At 43.1% G+C, this 18347-nt stretch overlaps 1 protein-coding gene across 1 annotated transcript in view; it reads right to left on the reverse strand.

Annotated features, from left to right (window-relative positions):
* Positions 1-274: 274 nt before the first annotated feature.
* The window catches only part of LOC106493894 (KAT8 regulatory NSL complex subunit 1-like), a 42680-nt gene continuing 24607 nt past the window's right edge, over positions 275-18347 (reverse strand). Inside the window, exons 5-13 of the mRNA XM_067292229.1 lie at positions 13203-13407; positions 11262-11427; positions 9876-10040; positions 7411-7577; positions 5403-5521; positions 4385-4439; positions 3720-3832; positions 2749-2980; positions 275-1674 (exon numbers count right to left, since the gene is read on the reverse strand). Coding sequence (XP_067148330.1) covers positions 1375-1674; positions 2749-2980; positions 3720-3832; positions 4385-4439; positions 5403-5521; positions 7411-7577; positions 9876-10040; positions 11262-11427; positions 13203-13407 — 1522 coding nt within the window. The 3' untranslated portion in view covers positions 275-1374. The remainder of the gene's footprint in view (positions 1675-2748; positions 2981-3719; positions 3833-4384; positions 4440-5402; positions 5522-7410; positions 7578-9875; positions 10041-11261; positions 11428-13202; positions 13408-18347) is intronic.

An 18347-nucleotide genomic window follows, 5' to 3' on the forward strand; every position in this document is an offset into this window, starting at 1 on the left:
GACTGGGCAGCATTTCTGCATCCGACTGCCACTTTATTTCATATTTCTTCTGGCAGCCCCCAAAACACTCGTCAGAATCACAGTCCCAGGACGCTGCCTTCACTATAGTTTTGTAGTATTCCCACGGCCCCTGAGCACTCCAACCCAGAAATAAATACTTGCAAGGAAGGACACTTCTGGGGATAAAAGAGAATGATGAGAACAATCAAACATCCAGAAACCTAAACTTCCCAGATCATTTTTAAAGACAGCAAAGCAAGTATATTCCTTAAACTGGTAATAAGAACTTTTATTTATTTTTAGCTCTAGAATGTAAAAGAGAGACATTCTTTAAGATAGTTATTTCAAGTGAGAAGATTTAGTCAAGCTGGAACACACCACTGTTCCCGATTAACTTAATACAGTTCCAAGTCCTTTTAAACAGCAGTATTAGATCTGACACATTCTGGTAGGACACCTATCAGACCTGCCAGGTTTCCAGTGCATTCCCTGAAAATGGCTTACTGCCCTGCTCACCGTGAAGCAGTGGGCAACTTTAGGTCCCTTTTACAGAACGCACATTTTTTTCCCCAGCTGTATTGCTTTTCCGTGGCTTGTTGCTAAAATCCCTGAGACAACGGCTTCACTCCCAAGAGAGAAGGCAATTCTGAAAAAGTTCAAAAAGTCAGAGAAATTTCCATTCATCCTGTCAATTTTGTTACAGCAAGGATACTGTTAGACAACTGTTACAAAATGGACCTGCAGTTTCTTTGAAGAAAGTTGATACAAAACTTTAATTGTGCAAGGCAAGGGGAACCTGATTGAAGAGTAAATAGCAACCAGTACTAGAGAAAGGCCTTCTCCTTCCTTCTTCCTCATCAGGCCTTTGGTTCATACCTAATTCACAGCCAGACTTCCTCAGACCTTCTGGGGCATTTGTAAATTGATCTGAAAGTGGGTGAGCACCACCTGAAACCTGTTCACGTGTCTGCCTCTAGCCCCTAAGCACCTGATGGCCCACTGGTAGGCACCTTTACAAAGATCGAGATCAAACAAATCCATTTCCTTTCTGTCACTGGAATTCCTTTTACCTGACTCTTTTCCCCTCCCTGGGTATTGCCCAGTGTTGCTGTGGCTGTAGCAGCACCTAACCTTCTTGTGGCAAGGCAGTTGAGCCTCGTTTTCCAGAGCTGATCAGAGACTGGTCTTTCTGAACAGCACCACCCTCCGAGGAGCAGCACCGTAGCTCTGTCTGGTGCCTAAACCCCTCCTGGATCTGGGAACGTCACCTGCTGAAACCAGGTCTCATGCCCAGCAGTGCCACACGCTGCTGCTGCTCCACTGCAGCGCTTCAGCAGCCAGCCTTTTGATACCGAAGCATGAGCATCTAACACTTCATACACCCCACAGGTCAGGTTTATCTTTGTTGACAAGTGCTCCTGGGTTGTACTGCTGGACCATGAATTCCTCCATGTTTTTATTGCCATCTGTTTGCAGGTACGTACTTGCAAAATGCATCTCCCTGAAGTTGGATATGGCAGTGTCTGCAGACGTTGGCCTGATGCCCTGCTTATGGCTAGACACCCATGGTTGAAAATCAGCCTGTTCACAGCTATCTTCATTTGACTGCTGCAGAAGAGCTTGGTACGCGGCATCTGAGAGCGGAAACGTGCGAGGCTCCCACGGCTCGACGCTCTATGGAGTGGAAAGGAGAGAAAAGGGAAAAGTTTCAGTGTTGCTGGCTTAAAAGCCTAGAATCAAATAGCCAAAGAGCACTACAATACTCATCTCCCTGTCTCCTCCCTCATCTCCTGAAAGACCAACAGATTCAGTTTAGAAAGCTAGCTCTGAGTTTATCAGGGTCCCAAAGCAGAGCCCAATTTTAAGATCAAGCATTGTGTGCCATTCACAGCATTCCCAGGCTCACTAGTTCAGTTCTCCATTGATAAAGACTACTGCTTTGCCATTTCTACTTATAGTCCTTATTTTTCATAGTCTCATTAATTGAACAGGCTTCCAAAGCAAATCTTGTGCCCTGACACTGAAGTCCATATGAAGGACAGATGTGGCACACTTCGTTATGACCATCTGTATGGTCTTATGGCAATATAGGTAAGTGAAAGACCATACTTGTAAGATTTCCTAAGACCATCCCTAAGGACAAGAGGGAAGTCCAATTCCTCTGCTAGCTTCAGAATTTAATCTATAACAAAGTTAACTCCTTCTACCAAAAAAAGTAGTAGCCTATGATGTGGACAACTGTCTGAAGAGATGTCATGTAGGTGACCCGGTCCCACCCACCAGGAGGAATCTCAAGCTCCTGGTCAATATTGTTTTAGAATGATTTAAACTATGACATAAAGAAGAAAAGTTCTTTATTCCACTCTGAATCCTTTAACCAACCCAAGTCTCTGCAGAGATACAAACTGAACTATCCTTTGAGCACTATGAAGCTCATCACGTAGCTTTCAGAAAGCTTACTTTATATGCCAATATAAATGTCCTTGTTTTTAGAAAAGAACACAGAAGCTGAAGCCAGCCGACATTTATATATTAGCATAACTTGGTGAACAGTTACCTGCCTGTACATGATTCCATTTCAAATTTGTTTTCAAACTTCAACTTTTCCTAGCATTGCCTTTGCATACCAAGGCCGCAATATCACACTGTTATGACCACTGTCATTGTTTTACGTCATTAACTCACTGCAACGTCACTGAACAAGCCCGGAGAACAGACATAAACAAAACCTCCCCGGAGGAACCTCACCCATATTGCTCCGTCTGATGTTTCTAGGCAAGATCTGGCGTCTTCGTTGCAGGACGGCACCATTCTGGTCCTACTGTTTACGGAGGGAGAGTGCAAATTGTTGCAAGTCTCAGGGCTGTGCAAGCCAGCAGAAGAAGAGTGCATATACAGATCATTAAGGCAATTAAGTCCAGTGACTGGAGATGCTGGCTGAGGCTGCCCAGTCCATCGGCCATCTACTTTGTTGGAGGACCTAAAGCAAAGTAATATTCGGAGCACAGTTAGTTATAACATGAAACCCAAATAAAAATAAGATCACTGTACAGTGAAAAATGTAAGCTGAAAAACAGTTTGAACAAAATCACTTTATTGCCTCTATACAGTAAGATTATCATATTGCCCAGTTGGTGCTTTAGCTGAATTGCCCTTTCTCTTCTATCACCTCTTCAAAGAGCATCTCACTGTCTTCTTGGGCAACCATCGACCATTTCACTGACGCTGAACATGAAGAGAACAATTAAGCATTAAGAAAGATTAAAATCTTGTAAAAAGCAAGACGAAACAAAACAACGCACCAGCTACCAGAGACACAACCACTAGAACTGAAGCGTCTGGACAAGGGGCAAAAAGGCGAGGAGATAGAGAAGGCAACCTCCACACAGGGGTACACAGAGCAGATTCTGTCAAAGGTGTTAAGAAAGCCAGAGGAAAAACTTTTGGAAAAAGAAATAGGAAGTTACAGTTAACGCAAAGCTCTTAACACAAGAGACTGAGGTTAGTATGAAGCTATTTAACATGACTACAACATGCCATGTTACTATCCTGCTGATTAGACCCCGTTTTATCAATGTTTTGTTTCTGCTGTTTAACAGACTAATTATATGAAAAAAGTGACAGGCACTTAAGAACCACCTCTGGAATCCAGGTCTCTGTACAACTTAAAATGAAGAACAAATAACGGTGCCTTCTGCATCTGCTCGTGAGACCAGTACCTGCTTCCTCGCTTATGGGAAACAGCCGGTGCCCAGGAAGCCCAGTGGGCTCGTTCGAGTTCTTCGTATTTGGAGTGATGACTCAAGTACATCTCATCGGAAGTATCCTCCAGCTAGGAAAAGATGTTTTGTCTGAATACTTAGAGCATGAAATCTTGCCTGCAAGGCAAGACTACTGTTCTAAGAATTCAGGTAGGCAATATCTAACACGTTCAAACTGTTTGGGAACCAGCATGCACATTTGGAATCGCTACCTCATTTTTCTATTTTTCATTACATACTGAATTGGGACCTTGTCAGCCTGAATTCTCAGAGGTACCCGCGAGACGCAGGCGCTTCTATGCATCATACAAATAGATGCCAAGGCCATTAAATCATGCACAATTGAAAGATTTGTTCTGCCTGCAGCTAGCGATGGTGACGCACAGATGACTTTTGTAACAGCTGACATCCCACTATGACCCTCAGCTCTGACACCTTTCACTGACTCAAGCTGCAGCTGCAGCGGGCAGAGCTGAACAGCAGCTGACGCGCTGACTTCGCTTACCGGGCCACCTGGCTTTAAGAAATAGCAAAGACTGACTACAAAACCGTTAAAGTGCCATTTGCACATTCTCAGCGCGGCTACGTGTTTTTGGGACAAATTGACAAAACAGCGTTCTTACCTCGAAATCCACTTGACTGAAAGGCTCCAGTTCCTTGAGCTGAACTATCCTCCAGCTGCAAGAGACAACGCTCCATATCAGCACCGATAGTCTTGGCTTTGCTGGCATTTGGCCTGGCTCGTGCCCAGGGCCTTTGGCCTCTGTTTCGCTTTCAGTTGGACCTGCACTGTGTCCCAAACTCAGCAGTGGGTTTAAACAGCCAAAGCAATTCTGAAGCCACTGAATGTCTACTTTATTCACAAAATTTCCCAGTAGATACCACAGTACTTCACCATATGTGGATCTTTTCAAAAAGAAGGGTTTTTTTCTCTCAGATTTGTGCCACTCAAAAACGTGACATCAGAAAAACTGATCAAAGCAGTCTCGTTGGTGTCTGCAGAAGTGACTAAGCCCATGAATAACTGGAATTAAACACATCAGCCGCGACTGTCTATCTTCTCCCACAAAAATACTCCAGCCTATTTACATTGCAAAGAACCGGTCTCACTGCATGCTGGCAGCACCAGAGCGCCGGCTGCTACACGAGCAGCCAGGACAGCCGGGAAACAGCAGAGAACTGCATTCCTCAGCGCACACTTCAGTAGCCTTCGCCCTTGACCTCCAGCAATGCACAGTTATTTCAGTCTTCAGAACGGGGAACAACATTCTTGGAAACACCAATATGAGAAAAAGTTAACTTCTTGGACTAAGTATGCGCTGGCAGTCAAACAAAACTTCAGTTTTCCCTACAGTCAAGCGTTTCATTTCCCAGGCTAACCTGATAAATATCTAAGAATGAATCAAGAGCTGGAGGTCGCTTATTAAAGGAAAAGACCTGTTTGGTACTAACAATTAAATCCAGGAAAAACTAATCACTTATTTTTTTAAAAGATGTACTTTTTTTTTTAATCCATTAGGAATAATTTCTGTGTCATTTCAAATTTCAACACAAGGGGAACAAGCTTTCATTATGCATAACTAAAGCAATTTCCTCCTGTCATCCACACCAGAAAATCATTAAAGCTCCATTTGTAAATACCTCGGTGTCACAATCTCTTTGTACTGAAGCTTCTCCACCCGAGTGGCTGCTGCCATCGACGTTGGGATCACAATGTTATTGATGTCGTAGGAACATTCCACTTTTCTTCTTTTGGAGGACTGCAGAAACACAGAATGATAAGAAACCCCCTAGAGGCAGAATACTGATTTAGCACAAAAGCATATTTGAATATATCACAGAAAGCAACTTCATAACAGCAAGTGCAGTAGATTCTTTTCATACCACTTACACTGGCTTTCAATGATATTTTGGTCCCATCGTACAACCTCTATGGTTCAGTTTATTCCTATATTAAGCAGAATAATATTTACCTACCTTTGTGGGTTGAATTTCACTCATGACATTGAATTACTTTTGCTATAGGGATGACTTGAATATATACAAACAGGAAAAGAAAAGCTACAGGGATGATTCAAGGAGTAAAATCCTGTTATTTTAGTAGAATAAAGGAGCTTTACTTGTTTGGCCTTGCAAAACAAGGGCTGAAAAGGAAAAAAAACAAACCCCTTCAATAGGAAGGTAAAAACATAGAAGAAACCACTTTCCTAATGTTGAGAGGAGTGTTGCTGAGACAACAAGTGGAAACATCATCTCATTTAGGCTGGAAGTCAGAAGATTTCCAAACTGAGGAGTCAGGCTCTGGAACAACCTCCTAGGAGCACTGGGATAAAAGGAACCCTGAACAGTTCTGAGATGCATTTTGATCAGATTATGAAAAGGGCCCTATACTGTGATTGCCCGCAGTAGCTGGGGATTAGACCCATGTTTCAGAATGGACATTTCTCCTCTACTTATAAACCAGAAGTTTCCAAGATGCTACTGCTTGCTTGTTCCATTCTTGAACAACCATCCTTTCGGTTCCAGGCGAAAAGGCCAACCCCAAACTGAAGCTGTTAGTGGCCAAAAGGTTAGGTGTGATTTATCACTGATGCGGTATTATATAAACGCCTTAGCAGACACAGGGAAATGCTCAGAAGCATCCTTAAAAATCCGATTAGGAAGCTTATGTAGAGACTGTTCCCTAAGGAAGAAAAGCCAACAAGGCAAGCAGCCAACTCAGAGCTGCCTGTTAAAACTTCTGTACCTGAGGGGGGGAGAAGAGCAAAGGTGGCACTAATAACGCAGGAGCCATAAAAACAGAAGATGGGCAGCTGTTGGCAGTGAAACAGGTGTAACGAGGACTGCAGGCTCCACCAAGGACTCACTGCCCCCTACTTCTGCAAGAGTCCATGAAGGTCCACACAAGCGCTGTGTCAACCCCCATGAGAAGGGTCTAAAGCCTAAAGCAAGCCTGGAGTTGGTCAAACCTAACAAAATTATATGAGGAAGCCTCTACGCTGGGAAAGGTCTGCTTCTGTCACTCAGACCTGACACTGACCTATTAGCAAAAAGAGCAAGGGAATAGTGTTAAATATAACAAATCTGCAGCCCTGTCCTTCAAGGTCTCCTTTGACAACGTACTTGGAGAACCAGGAATTATTCAGTGCTTTCCTACACTTAAAAATGTTATTGCAGGATGTATTTTTTAATCCTCTTCTACTTCTAGAAAAACAAGCAAACGTTAAAGATCATCTCTTGACTGATGTTCCTGCTTCACCTGGAGAAGTCCACAGCAATTAAGTTCTCTTCTGTTATTTTTAGCCAAAATAAAGCTGTAACATGACGTGTGTATAGCTATTCACTTAAAACCAAAACAAACAAGAAAACCCACAGTACTAAATTCACAACCGACCATTCTGGCTGGGGAAGCAGCGCTGCAGGCCCCTAGCCAGCCAGGTGCTGCCTCAGGAAAGATGAAGCAAGTAGTTGTAACTGTTTATTTAATCCCAACATCCCAAAACACACTTCCCAGGAGTCCATCCGCAAGCTGAATTCCCAGCAGGTCCGCAGCCCCGAGGCAATGCCGGATAAGAGAAGCGTTTGCCAGTGCCTCTAAGGCTGCTCCCCCTTTTCAGATTCACGGGCCGCAGCTTTTGTTTCGACTCACCATTGTTGAGCCGCCAGGGAAAGGGATTTGGCTGCAAGGAGTCGGAGTCTCTGGGGACAAGGATGGCGAATGGTGCAAAGGACTGTACGTATGGGCCTGAGGACTGGAAACAGGAAAGCTGTGGCTGTACGTTCCTTCAAGCTGCCTTTCCCCTTTAAACAACGAACCTGTTAATAAAACGTGAACAGAAAACCAAGATGAAGTCAGACTATTTTAAGACCGGTTGGTGAAGCTGCTACCCGAAAGTTCACCGAAACCCTCCTGGGGAACACCGTGCAGAACGCTGACACGGGAGAACAAACGTAACGCAGAACACAGGGGCCTCAAATGAAGAGTCGCTGCTATGCAGCACTGAACCTTTTAGCTCAAGAATGTTGCTTTTGCTGTGTGTTTCCAAACTGAGGGGGAAGGTGAAGTAAAAATTTTAACCAAAACCAAGACTTCTCAGTCCAAAATACAACCACGTAAAACAACCCCCAAAACAACAAAACAACCAAAATCCTTCCTTCACTGTAGAAATGGTCAAGCTGGTCCCATTTCTAACAACCACTCCAGTGACAAGTCACACTGATTTTAGGACAAATGTACTCTCCTCTTCAAAGTCCTATATAATATCGGTTTGACATATTTTTTTTTTTCCACGTCAGTTAATTTCTTATACTTTCTCCCATTTGCAACTGGGTTCTTCCATGCTGGATACCACAACGGAGCAATCTTCCGAACCTACCGTGCCAAACTACTCCATGCTTCACTATTCAAATCTTTCCTACAGATCTGGCTCTTCTGTGAGGCTCTTAGTAACTTAAAAGTATATAAAAGTTATCCTGCATTACTGCCTCGCCCATTAGAACATGCTCTTCGTTGTGGGTGCTGTACTCACACAACAGACATGTTGTCCATAATAATAGCTTTTGTGCAGTTTCCTGGCTAAATATTTGAAAAGGAAGGAGATTTAGAAAGGCGGATTAGTTAAAAGTCAAACAGCTGCTGCAGTTTCTCTTCATGAGACTACTTCGAAATCAAAGACTGATCTTTAATCCATACTGAAATGCAAACAATCCTTCAGTGGTGAAATTCAATAGGAGATCAAAATTACTTAGCCTCAGTACACAAAGAAGTACGCCAGCTTGTTTAATTAAAATAACAAAGAAAACTATGTGCTCTCCCGACTCCGATTCAAACTGAATTATCAGTTCAGGCGTACAGGAAGGAGGCAGACTGTTGGCGAAAAAAATCGCTTGCTGGAAAAAAAAAGAAATTCAGCACCACTGGAGAGGAGCCATGGTTAATCTCTGAAAAGAGCAACCTAGACTAGAATATTATTGAAAACAAGGTTCCACAGCCCACAGTAAAAGTAACAGGAACCGAAGGCAGGAGGAGCAGTCGATAGAGTTTATATTGGTGCGGTGTTCAGGCCTCCTCTAGCAGGTTCCTTACCTCTGCTCAGCACTAAGCGCCTGCCTGTTCTGTACTCACTCATCACATCCTGAGCTGACATTGAAAGGACGGTATCTCCAGAACGCTTCTCTCAGAAGAGAGCGTTCACCTCCATTCAAGAGGAACCTCAGCTTTAAGAAAGAGTTTAGCCTGATTAAACCGTGTTAAATCAAGCTGTAGCTCAGGACTCAGCTGGCAAGCACACAACCTGACGCTGCTGATTTACTTTCAGCAGGTTGGTTTTCTTGGTTTTTTGTTTTGGTTTGCTCATGACAGTTTGTATCAGCAACCGCAGAACATAACAGGTATTTCGGACTCAGCAGTTGCGTGTCCCATATCGAGAATGTCAAGGATACGTCCAGCTGGCAGCCTGCACGTTATGTTACTTTTTAAAAAAGAAGTATTTGGCATAAGAACATGCCTTTTAAAGAAAGCCAAATGGAACACCAGCTCTAGCTCATTAAAGAATTAGGATATTCTTATCTGGGTTTCCCTGTTCCTAGCCTGAAAGTGGTTTGAGTCTTCTGTTACTCATCTTAAACTTCTGTAGATCATTTTAACAACATCAAGTCTAATGGGCTGAAGAAAAATGAGACCTCACAAATCAGTACAAGCAGCATGCAACTGTCAACAACAGTCAGTTGCTATCACAACAGAAGAAAAGATGTCAGGATTTTCCAGGCAAATACTGACTACTCTATTTTAAAATAAAACATCATAAAAGCTTCTTTTTGGTTAGCTTGTTCCTATAAAAGAAACACGGATAATGGTGATTTTTTTTGTTTTATATAATCTCACTGAAGCAAGTGTTTATGTGTCCTTTTAAGGTGGTCTGAATTTCTACAGTCTGCAAGATGCTGGACTCGGTCACTTGGGCGTTACTATCAGACAGAGTTCAGGATTATCTTCCACTGGAAGAAAGGGACCCACTTACTCCATTACGTCTTGATTGGTTGCCCTCAAGTACTGGTTAAAAACCCGTATTTAATTCTACAACCTCATGTCAAACTCAGTCTTGCTTAACTTACTGGAAGCGGACAGAAGCGAGGAGCGTAGCTTTGGAAACAGGCTGCTAGCTGGATCTTGTTGCTTTGCGAAACGGGACATCTTCAGAGCCGTGAGTTTACGGCTCAGCAGTCTGTGCAGTCTGTCCTCTCTCAGCAAGGTTTCAAAGTGCAAGTGGAGAGGGTTGCCTGAAGGTAAAAAGAACCAGTTATTCTGGTAAGCAGAAATTTCCTCTTTTCACAGACAAAAACCAGTGCTGCACGCACTTCAATAGCGATTAACACCTGCCGGTACTTGGGTAAAACAATGGAATGACATGGGTAATTATTTACTAAAAAATAAAAAATAAAAAGCACGGTCTGTTGGAGGTTTTCTCTCCACCCGAATGATGTGATACGGAGGGGGCAGGATGAGCATGTCCCCAAAACAGCAGCCTCTGTGCTGGCCCTCTGCTCTGGTGCAAACTGACAGCCCGAACCTGACACCCTGCCATGGAGCCTCCTCGCTCTTACACTATGACGGCTTGAATCCTGTCCAGCTACGTTACTTGGCGCTGCTTTGCATCCTTACTGGAGGAGCTTTAGCAGAGCTAAGAGGTGATTTTATGCTTGCTTGTTCTGTGGATTTTTCTTTTTTTTTTCCCCCCCCCCATTTAATAAAAACATTTTTTTAAAAGATGCTTTCATAGTCGCATACTGAAAATAGTCTATTCCTCTTGGTTCCTTAGCCTATTCAAAAACTCCTTAACACACGTTTTTGCTCTTCCATGGTTAAAGGCACTAGAGGTGCTACAGCCACTATCACCCTTCAGTTATTTAAACAGAAACTAAGCCTGTAAGATTCTGGAGGGTTAGGGAGCGTACTTCATAAATAACCACAGAGCACATCTGGAAGGCCACAGGGTTTTAAATGAAGAGTGACAGAGCGACTGTCAAAACTCAAACAGGGATTTCGCACTCAAAACTGGTGCCAGAGGTCTACGAAATAACCACCGCGTGGCCTGTCAAGTTGGCCAAGTAGCTCTCCAGGGCAGAGACCTGAAAGGAACCTGCAAGAGCTGTGCTGCAACTTTGCAGAATTAGAATATTCCTTGGAGAAGGCCCAGAGAGCCGATTCTAAGGAAATGATCTAGTCTGCACTAAGCTACAGATGGCAATTGCCTCGGACACGAGCGAAGACGCACGCTTTACTGGGCTCAGGGGTCTCCACAGACTGCAACCTTGTATGAGGATGAAGCAGCTCTGGTTGCACTGCAGAACTTCAGTGGAAGGCTTCTATCATCATCTAGAAGCTTGGTTAGAATTTGGTTAGCGTGCTTTAAACCCGCTTGCTTGTGAAAGGGAAGAGCAAAGCGGGCAACGGTACAATAACAGATCCTGCTTCACGTTATGAGCATGTGATCTACTCACCGTGAGATAGAGAGAGGATGGGATGGAAGCCAGAATCCAGCAGCGCTATACGCTCTCCTAATGACATGGTGTCAGGGTCGACCGTCTGGATAGAGGGTTTGCAGCTACACAGGATGCAAGAGTTGGGCCATTCACAGCCGCACTTCATGGTGAGAGGTTTCAGCGGCTAGCAGGAGAGAGGAGATCAGACAGTTAAAGAGGGAAATATTATGCGTTTCAGATTTAATAAATAAGATTGAAGTTGAGATCCGATATTTCCAGTTTGCTTTCTACAGATACGCTAGTTTCCATTCACTAAAACCAAAGCCAGGCAAGTTTTGAGAAAACTGAAAATACATCTCTGGCATAATCGTCTTTTCCAAGTTAGAAAGTAATCACTCACAAACATACAGATCCCAGCAGCGCTGGCAAAAATAAGCAGCAGATCTGCAGGGTGAAAAATAAAACCAAGACCTAGGGTCAACGTTAGAACAACGCGTAAGAGCACTACAACAGGCGCTCTCTCTCGTTTTGACCATGGATGAATTGCTATTTTAGCCAGTAGATATACTTGCACCTCTTATCTCCACCAAAATAATTAACTGTATGAAAGGGACACATTTTATGTGTTATTCTTTTATTAATATTTCCAAGCCAGAGTACTTCCTTCGCAACTCCAGTGAAGCCATAATATCACTTTCTTTTCTAAAATTTCAAACATCTCCATGCTTTTTCCCCTGCTGTTCTTTCTCAGCTTCCTTAAAGACTCTCCATAGCTGTGTTGCTTACAAAACCCTCAGTGCTTTGCTGGCCTAACGTTTTAATCGAGAACAGCATCCACCACTCTCACCAGTACTGTCTCCTTTTCCACCCTTTCCGTGTCTGTAACAGGCTGCTGTCTTATTTTTGGAGCATAAGCTCCTTACAAAGGGGCCGTTGGCTGTGCTGTACAGTGCCTAGCTTTAGTCCAGGCCTGAGGTATCAGTAAGCTACAACCAAAATAGCCCTGTCTTAGGTCAACTATTCTTTTTCCTCACAGTTGCTAAAATACACGTCGTGTCCCCTGTCCCCTCCCCAACAACAGATCAGGTTCTGTAACATCAGCCAAACCAGAAGAGGGAGCATTCACAGTCCTTTTACCTACAGCCTAAATAAATAGGCTGAATTAGACCATATTGGCTTTGCGCTCCGGCAAATCAAGCGATCCAAGACTGGGGAAAATAACACTTAACTTTGAATCTTCGTCTTAAATTTGCAGCCTGTTAATTTCTGTTACTTGTAAGCCAGTATTTGAAGTTTAAAAGGCAACAAGCAAGCAAATAAGGTACGAGCAGCATAATGAACTGCTGTTTATCAGCTGATGCATCTGACCACACACGTTCTTCGTTTGTCATAATTAATATATTAAACAAACCAGCTTAAACATCTTTTAAACATCTGCTTCAGTAACTCAGTGTTTCACAGCTAGGTGCCTGACGGGTGCTTATTTGATCAGGCCTGGTAGCTCAGCGTTTAGGTGACAAGTCAAATCACCACAACCCACTTAAACGCTCAGTCACACACCAACATCCCAAGGCTCAACTGGTGTTGGATTTTCTTTTTCTTTCTCTCTCTCTTTTTTTTTTTTTGACCGTTCCAGTGTAATCAACTCCAAAAAGTCAATGGCAGAAGGTTGCTGCCCAGGCTAAAATCTGAGGTACACTTTGGTCATCAAGACTCCGAAAAGCAGCCTGATTTTAAGAACTGAAATTTAGATTCAGTTTCTGAACCACAGTTAAACAGAGAACAGCTCATGCCATTCTTTGCGTATTATCTCAGAATATGAAGTTTAGAAAAGAGCTCAGAAAACTTTGGATTAGGAACAGAGTCTTGTGTTATGACTTTTTTGCTAAAAATAAAAGCACGCGTTCTAAGTAAAAACACAGCGTAGCTTCATAACCACAAGATAAATCCTTCACTTACCTTCCTGCTCAAGTGAGACACAGAGGTAGCTCGGACAAGCCTGCGTTTCTTGTATTTGCAAATAGGGCGGATTCTAGCAGCGACGCAGGTACTGTCCGACGTAGGTGACGTAGGCACAAGGTTACGAAGCTGGTTTTGTTTGCCGAGTATCTCTTCAACGCTCAAGCTGATCAGAGAACTGCTGCCGGAGGAGCCGGTGTGCAAACTGCAAGCAAATGAGAAACAGCTGTCGCTATCTCAGAGCAAGAGGGAAACTGCGATGCTGCATCATGGCCCTGCTGCCTGGTGCCTCCTCAGTACTAACAACAGCGGCTAGCGCTCATCAGTTTTGTTCTCATCACGTTTTTAGTCTTTCCTAAACTGTATCTCTTTAAGGGTATATGAACTTCTGCATGTTTCATTCTCAACACAGAAATGGATATCAAAGGGTCTTAACAGCTATATTTTCACTAGTGAAGTGCAGACATTCTCATAGCAGAGGCGGTTGCCATTAAGAACACACATTCTTTCTCTGACAAAGAACTTTAATCAGCAGCTTTATTTATCATCTGATAACACAGTGCTTTGCTTTCTATAGAAAGATAGCAGTTAAACTTAGACAGTGCCAAACATTATAATCTTATAACCGCAGTTGCATAGTGAACAGAGAGAGAAATGGAAATATTTCAATGAGCAGATAAAATGTTATTGCCTCACAGTGTACTCTTCTACCAAAACCAACCGCAAAAACGGTGCCTTCTTAAAAGATCTTCTCCCTTTGTATTTGGTCATGCATTCATATCAGCCGTAGGAAAGCTCGTTTATTCATTATCTTTGTTATCCCTATACAAGTGTGATAAAACCGTTTGAATAGCAGAAGCTCTATTGAAACTACAAATGTAAAATCCGTATTTTTATTACGTGAGCCAAAAAGACTAGCTGGATATTCCAACTCCACGCTGAGCTTGCAGGTCTGGCTGTCAGAAATCAATGTCACCAGATATCCACCCTAGGTGTTGGCTGGTGACGAGGCTTTAAAACAACAACAAACCCCTGTCCGTCCCCAAATTCTTCACTGAATGGAAAGTTGCTGGTTTCATCTAAAATTAGATCCTTCTACAGTGTCACCCACTTGTTTTCAGCTCCAGACTTATCAGCCACATCCTCTCTAACTACATACACACACGAGGCAACGTACCTGTAGGAAAAGGAGGCACTTAGAGCCCCCAATTTGCCCAGTTACCTCTTAACTGCACAAACTAGGAAACCAATGAAGTTTTATGGACAACAGAAAAAGGCAGCAATGCAAACGCGGGAGTGAGAAATATCGAATGTGCATGTTCCATAAGCGAAACCAAACTAATTATATAAAACGAGACAGGAGAAGCCCTTAAAAATCTGCAGCAGAACTGCATGAGATTATTTGTCCCCCCCAACAGTCTCACACTTCCTGTTGCCCCGCGCTGTGCTGCAAAGCGGTGATCACTGCCCGTATTTTGTACCCGAACAATTACAAACCATAACAACTTCCACAACGGAGAGCCTGGACGGGGAACAGGAGGAAAGGCTTGCCGTAATGGGACGTCAGCTCCCAAACCCGAAAGAACCGACTGCCGCGTTACACAAGCAGGCCATCCCATCTGAAAACAGGATCGTTGCAGAGCACGTTGTAGCTCTACCTACCAGTCCTACCAACACAAGCAATGGTTTGGAAGCAGTGTTAGCCCTGTGATGAGCCGTAAGATGATTTGCATTACAAATCAATACAAATTAGCGCTAATTTCTAGGATTTCATGGTATAATACACATCATCTCGTACTTTGATAACGATCCTCAGCATCCCTTCTCCCTTGCGACACTCGGTTGTGCTATGGTGCAAACCCTGCTGCCCGACTACGACGCACCCAGAAGACGAAACACCGTCATTCGGCCAGCTGGGGGGGAGTTGCTGAGGGGCAGATCCGTCGGGCCCTCCGAAGCCAGGCCACCACCTTACAATTCACTGCTACTACTGCTCCACACAAGCGGAATAACAAGGAAAGGGGGAAAAAAAAAAAAAAAAGGTGTCCAGAACCACAGTCATTAGGATCATCTCCTTCACCAAAAAAGCCTCATTCATGCACGTTTCTATTTCTGCCCTATTGGTATTTGGCACACGCGAGAAAAAATAAGCTTTAGAACTTAATTTTCTAATAGCACAGTATGGGAAAAGAATACAAACATGATTCATTTTATTTGCAATTTCTCAATACTATTCTCACAAGTCAGTCTTAGACTTCCACTGTGAATTTTTAATTTGGAGTCCACCTAATTAGCCTATAAAAACCTAGGGGTAACCACACTAAAAAAAATGTAAGGCAAGTTTTCAGATGAGTCACAGGTACAAACGTTTCCATGGCACTTTGAAAGTCTAACTTTAAGTGACTTGCACTCAAGTTGTCCAAGAGCTTGCAGTCTAACTGCATTTATTAAAATGCAGAAGCTCTTATTAATAAAAAAAAGTTTGAGGAATTCCTATTACCTTCTGTGTTAAATAAACAGGAGGTTCAATGTATCAAAATCGTACAGAAAGGAATTCTGTGGCTCGTACTCTTTCCTGACTGTTGAGTAAACTTTTAGGCTAAGAAGAAGTTATTGCATAGCTTGTACAGTCCATACATTCAGATCTACACAGTTAAGTTAACAGAAAATTTTCCCTTAATGAGAGATAGGAGCCTCAAAAGCCATTATAGAAACAACACAAGCAAGTTGAGACTCTGCTTCCAACACAAGCAGAGGATTTTTTTTTTTAATTAAAAGTCTGAAGAAACAAGGTATTTAAATTCTGAGATTATGTTTCCTGCTTGTTTAGGAGTGATTGATAGTAGATTATACTACAGAGCACAAGAACTAAGCACAGGAATTTATTTTACGAGTTCTCAAATGGAAGTCCTGTTTCTGAACATGCACTTGAAAACCTTTCATCTCTTCCCCCAAAAGGCACAAAGCAAATTCCCAACATCTTACAGAAATTCCAGTTTGGGTATTTATATTTCCACACTTATCCTGGGACATGATCTGGACACAACACAAGTTCTGAAAGATTTTCTACTCTGCCTATGAGAGAGTTGTTCTCCTCCTCCCCCACCAAGCACCCAGCCAATTCCGAAGGGTAAACAGCACTGGGAAAAAAAATTAAAAGTATTTATGTACCAAAGGAAAAAGACAGAACAATGCTTGTACCTCAAAGAGACTGCTCTCAATATATTACTGAAAACACTGAGTAATGCAATATTTGCAAAAAGAGGCTATAGTGATAGTCTAGGTAACAAGTTCGAATTAACGTGACCAGATCTAAAGGCAAGATGAGGATTCACACATTACGGAGTAGAAGATGAGAGGTTCTCAGCAGGTAGAAAAAGCAGGCTAAAAACATATATGCTTTACCGCATCTCTTCTTCGCCCCCCATCAGCCTAAGCTAGAGCCAAAACCTGACTGCTACAGCTCACGCGGACCTCAACACGTGCAGTTGTTTTCCTGCATTCAGACTGCAGATGTTGGGCATCAGGTCTCCAGTGGGGCCTGACCTCCCGAATGATGCCTTTAACCCCAGGGGCTGGAGAGGCACCGGGGGCTCGACCAGCTACCATGGCTCAAATCACACCCGGGCACTTTGTCGGCCCTGTTAACTCCAACACGTCATCAACCCTGGCACATCAAATGTCATACCTCGCGGAGTTTTATAACTTATTATTTCACAGGAACTAACAAAACGCTCACAAAGTTTATGGAACCATTTTTATGCTCTGGTGCAACTTCAAGCGTTAAGGCTGACGTTAGCTGCACTAAAAACACTGATGTTTCCTTTAGAAAAGAAGAACATTGTTCAAGGAACATTTTCTTTAAATGCTGCAAAGACGGCAGACATTCATTCGAAAACGGAGGCAAGCAGCATACAAATGTTGTCTTCATGAACTATACTGAGTTGCATGATCCAGACTGTACTTTGACAGAATAAGCCAGTCCTTTAGACGTGCATATTCCTAAAAAAATTGTTAAATATAAGATTGGCCCCTGACCTCTGGCAGCTCTCCGGGCAGAGCACAGGGCACGCTGACCCAGCTGGGGAATTACCTTACTGACCAGCCTGTACTTCGCTGTTCCCAAACACGACCACCCGAGAACAGCCCTGAGTGCCCTGGACATCTGTTTGGAAAAAGCACTGAGAAGTTTCTTGCAATCTGCAGAAACAACAAGTGATTGCAACACTGACATTTGCCTTAAATCCCACTATTGCTCCTGGTCTTTAGCTCCTGCTTTCGCACCATGGGACCGATCAATTCGGAGAGACGAAGCAAAGCAGTGGTTTTTCAACCTGTTTGCAGCACAGCAACCAAACATTGCTCCTTGCAAGATCAGAGCTTCACTAACGCTAGTTTGCAGATTTAGAGATTCACGTTCACCAGCTGCTTACACTGGAAGTACAACCCCAGGGATTAAACCAGACAGCAGGACAGTGAAATGAGTGATAGCAACTGAGAACGCTGGACAACAGAAGGGAAGTTCCCAATTTAATTAAAAATTACCCCCCCCAACATTGTTGAGCAAACAGTTGATTACGAATCTCTCTAATAAAGATTCAATTCTCCATAAAAATATGAGAAGTTACGAAGCTGAATTCCAGGCAGTTCTCCATCACCAACAAGACCGCCAAGCCTTACTTCTCCATGTTCAGAACACAAGAGGGGTTCTACATTCTGCGCACACGAGGGGACTGAAAAAGCTGAGAAATCCAGTCATTAGGAGAAATTTCAAAATTACATCAGCAGGATGCTGGGCAACCTCCTATCCTAATCTAGACAGGTAAGGTACACTTTGGTCATCCATTTATAAAAAGGAGGTTAACACCTTCCAACAGGCCGCCTACATGACATGCAGCATCATGTACGTTTGCCATTCTTTGTTTTTGGCAGTTTTTTCTCCCCCTTTACAAAATAGATCACAGCTACTCATTTAATATTCATCCTTAAAAGAAATTCCCCCCTGGAATCCTCCCAACAGGCATGCAAACTCATTTTCACAACATGAACTGTACATAGAAAAGTCTTTTACCTAAAGATCACATTCTTAGCCACTATCACCAGTGCCTTAAATACAAAGTTACTTTGATCAACCTATAGGAAAAG

The sequence above is a fragment of the Apteryx mantelli genome, chromosome 2, assembly GCF_036417845.1.
Source record: "Apteryx mantelli isolate bAptMan1 chromosome 2, bAptMan1.hap1, whole genome shotgun sequence".
NCBI lineage: Eukaryota > Metazoa > Chordata > Aves > Apterygiformes > Apterygidae > Apteryx > Apteryx mantelli.